This window comes from Echinops telfairi, unplaced genomic scaffold, assembly GCF_000313985.2.
Source record: "Echinops telfairi isolate 266 unplaced genomic scaffold, ASM31398v2 ScPeMD7_7425;HRSCAF=8463, whole genome shotgun sequence".
NCBI lineage: Eukaryota > Metazoa > Chordata > Mammalia > Afrosoricida > Tenrecidae > Echinops > Echinops telfairi.
Window position 1 is genome coordinate 598,200 of NW_022111325.1, and position 3,491 is coordinate 601,690.

General features: G+C 42.3%; 1 protein-coding gene across 1 annotated transcript in view; it reads right to left on the reverse strand.

Moving 5' to 3' along the window:
* Nucleotides 1-1,336: 1,336 nt before the first annotated feature.
* The window catches only part of NUP210L (nucleoporin 210 like), a 114,236-nt gene continuing 112,081 nt past the window's right edge, over nucleotides 1,337-3,491 (reverse strand). The window contains exon 39 of the mRNA XM_045298346.1: nucleotides 1,337-1,373. Coding sequence (XP_045154281.1) covers nucleotides 1,337-1,373 — 37 coding nt within the window. The remainder of the gene's footprint in view (nucleotides 1,374-3,491) is intronic.

The following is a 3,491-nucleotide window of genomic DNA, read 5'->3' on the forward strand; positions in this document are numbered from 1 at the left end:
TTAGATACTATTAATCTAGTCACTCTTTCTACAGATTCACCAATCCTGGATTTCATATAAGGAAAATCACACAGGTGTTTTTGTGGTTAAGTCGGCTGGGACCATGGAGGGTGTTGCAGAGAAGAAAAAGAAGGCCCTTGCTGTTCCAGAGACCCTTAAGATAAAGCAAAGGAATTTCACAGAACTGAAGATCAAGCGCCTGAGAAAGTTTGCCTAAAAGATGCTTCAAGGCAAGGATGATGAAGCTTATCCATGAGAAAGCTGAGCCCCATCACAAGGAATATAGGCAGATGGACAGGACTGAAATTCGAATGGCTCAGATGGCAAGAAAAGCTGGCCGCTTCTATGTGCTGGAGAACCCAAGCTGGCGTTTGTTACCAGGATCTGTGGGTCCAGCTCTCAACCGAGAGGGGTCCAGCTCTCAACCGAGAGGGACGTATGGAGCGATTGTGCAATTGAGGGGAAAGAATAAAGGGACATGAGAAAAAGTTCAGGGTGCGCACCTCTTCCATGAAGTCAGGAACGAGAGAGAGAGAGAGAGAGAGAGAAAACAAGAACAAGTTTTCTCCAACAGGTATGTGTAATCTTGGGGTTAGCAAGGCCCATCATTCACAGTCAATCACAGATGTCACAAGGTTGGCAGTGTCTTAACCCTAGGCTCACTGGGGGAGTAACACGATCCCAGTGCTGGGGGCAGGTAGAAGGGAGTTGACAGTCCCTTGAGTGGGGCGAACAATGGAAACATGTCTGTTCCTATAGCTAAGGGCTGCAGACACCCCAGTAATCAGCCATGTGCTTTAAGAGATATCATGAAGGTAGCACTATTGTGGAAGGACACTGTGGGAATGATTTTTAGACAGGAGAATGTCACTGGGAATCATCTCTAACTCACAAATGTGAAGGCCTCCCTCCACCAGAATCCTGGCCTCCCAGGCTTCTTAATTATGTCCATACCCTTCCCGGTCCAAAGTTTCCCACAAGGATCAGAGTTATCAATGGTGTGAGCCTAAAGGTCGGGAAAGTGTTGTAGCTTCTTGGCCTTTGCCAGCTGTTTGATGGCACCTTTGTTAAGTTGAACAAGGCTTCGCTTCGATGAACATGCGGAGGATTGTGGAACCCTGCATCGCATGGGGGTGCCCAAGCCTGAAGTCAGTGAATGAACCAATCTACAAGTGTGGTTATGCCAAAATCAGTAAGAAGCGTATTGTCCTGTAAGGTGAGACTTTGACTGCACATTCTCTTGGTAAATTGAGCATCATCTTCAGGGAGGATCTGATTCATGAGATCTATACTGTTGGGAAATGCCTCAGAAAACCAAATCACTTCCTGTGGCCTTTCAAATGACCTTCTGGACAAGGTAGAAGGTGGAGATGCTGGCAACAGGGAAGACAAGATCAACAGGTTTATTAGAAGGATAAACTAAAGTATCTGCCATGATTCTTTTTGTATCTGGTCAGTTAATAAAACAGTAACTGTGGGGGTGGAGGGGGCGGGAAAGAGGAGCTGAAACAAGGGCTCAATAGAAAGTAAATGTCGAGAAAAGGATGATGGCAACATATGTACAAATGCGCTTGCTAGAATTGATGTGTGGACTGTTATCAGAGCTGCAAGAGCCCCCAATAAAATGATCCTTTAATTAAAAACAAAACAGTAACTGCTTTTAAATGAAAAAAATATATGCAACATAAATAATTCCAATGATAACAAAACCTCCATTCAAGAGAAATAATATAAACAATAACAAATTGAAAATAGGTCAAAAAGGGAAAACAAATGATATTACATTAAAGTTTAAGCTAACCCTCTCTGCAGGAGCCCTGCTTGCATCCTGATTGCATGTTGGGCTGTTTGCTGCAAGGTGAGCAGTTCAAAATTACCAGCAGTTCCTCAGGAGAAAGATGAGGCTTTCTACTCCTATAAAGAGTAACCGTCTCAGAAAACTCAGAGGGCAGTTCTACCCTCTCCTGTAGAGTCACTATAAGTCCGCATTGACTTGATGGCAGTGAGTGTTGAAGATATAATTTCCTTTTCTCAAAAGCACTTTAAAAAAAAATCATTTTATTGTGGGCTCTTACAGCTCATAACATTCCATACATCAATTGTATCAAGCATAGTATTCGTACATGTTGCCATCATCATTTTCAAAGCATTTACAGTACTTTCTATTTGAGCCCTTGGTATCAGCTCATTTCCCACCCCCCCCCCCCCCATGACTCTTTGATAAATTATAAATTAGTATTATTTTCATATCTTACACCAACTGCTGTCTCTCTTCACCCACATTTCTGTTGTTCGTCCCCCTGGGGACAGGGTTGTCTCAGTAGGACTTTAAATGCTATACTATTGACTAATGATACTTTTATTAGAATGACCAAGTGTTTTATGGCGGTTGCTTCAATTATTTCTCAAAAAGCTGGTAATGCTGCCTCTAAACTGGATCAGGGATAGATATACACTTTAGTTAGTAGATGGATTTTGAGCTTGCATTTAATCATAAACTCTAATCAAGAACAATTTTTTCTTACAGTACTGCCTTACTTAATACTATGTTCATGAAGTGACCACTGACGCTGTGGGCGCTACAGCAAAATGTGGGGAAGAAAGTAGATGGTGCCTGGCTATCAGAAGAATATAGTGTCTGGGGTCTTAAAGTCTTGCCTTAAGACACAGCCATCTAAGTGTGGGGTTTGCTAAGGCCACACAGGAGCACACCAGCTTGTGTGGTCCAAGATTGTAAATAATAAAATCCAAGAGCAGAGGAAGGAACTGCATTCAAGCTTGAACTCTGAGCCCTTGGTTTGCAGAGGCTGTGGATGACCCTGAGAACCCAGGATCCATTTGCCAAGTCCCAACTGCAGTGAGCAGGCCCATGTGTAACCACTATGCCACGCCACCTGGGCTCCTGGTAGGAGACGTCTTTTAGACTAACGTACATGGGATGTTCACTTACATGAGTTACAAACTTAAATAATCGAACACTGTTTCAGAAAGTAATGAGTGGGTAGACACAAAGTAGAAATTCGATAACAATTTTACTAAGACAAAACTATGTCTACAGGACTCAGACATACCACCTAAAAAGCAAATGATGAAAAGAACAGGTGTTTGGTTTTTTAAATTATCTTTTTTTTTTAAAAGCATTTTATTTTTAAATCATTTTATTGGGGGCTCGTACAACTCTTATCACAATCCATCCATCCATCCATTGTATCAAGCACATTTGTACATATGTTGCCATCATCATTCTCACATTTTCTTTCTACTTGAGCCCTTGGTATCAGCTCCTCATGTTTTTCCACTCCCTCCCTCATGAACCCTTGATAATTTACAAATTTTTATTTTTCCATATCTTACACTCACCAATGTCTCCCTTCACCCACTTTTTGTTGTCCATCACCCAGGGAGGGGGTTATATGTAGATCCTTGTGATCGGTTTCTCCTTTCTTCCCCACCTGCCCCTTACCCTCCTGGTATGGCTACTCTCAATATTG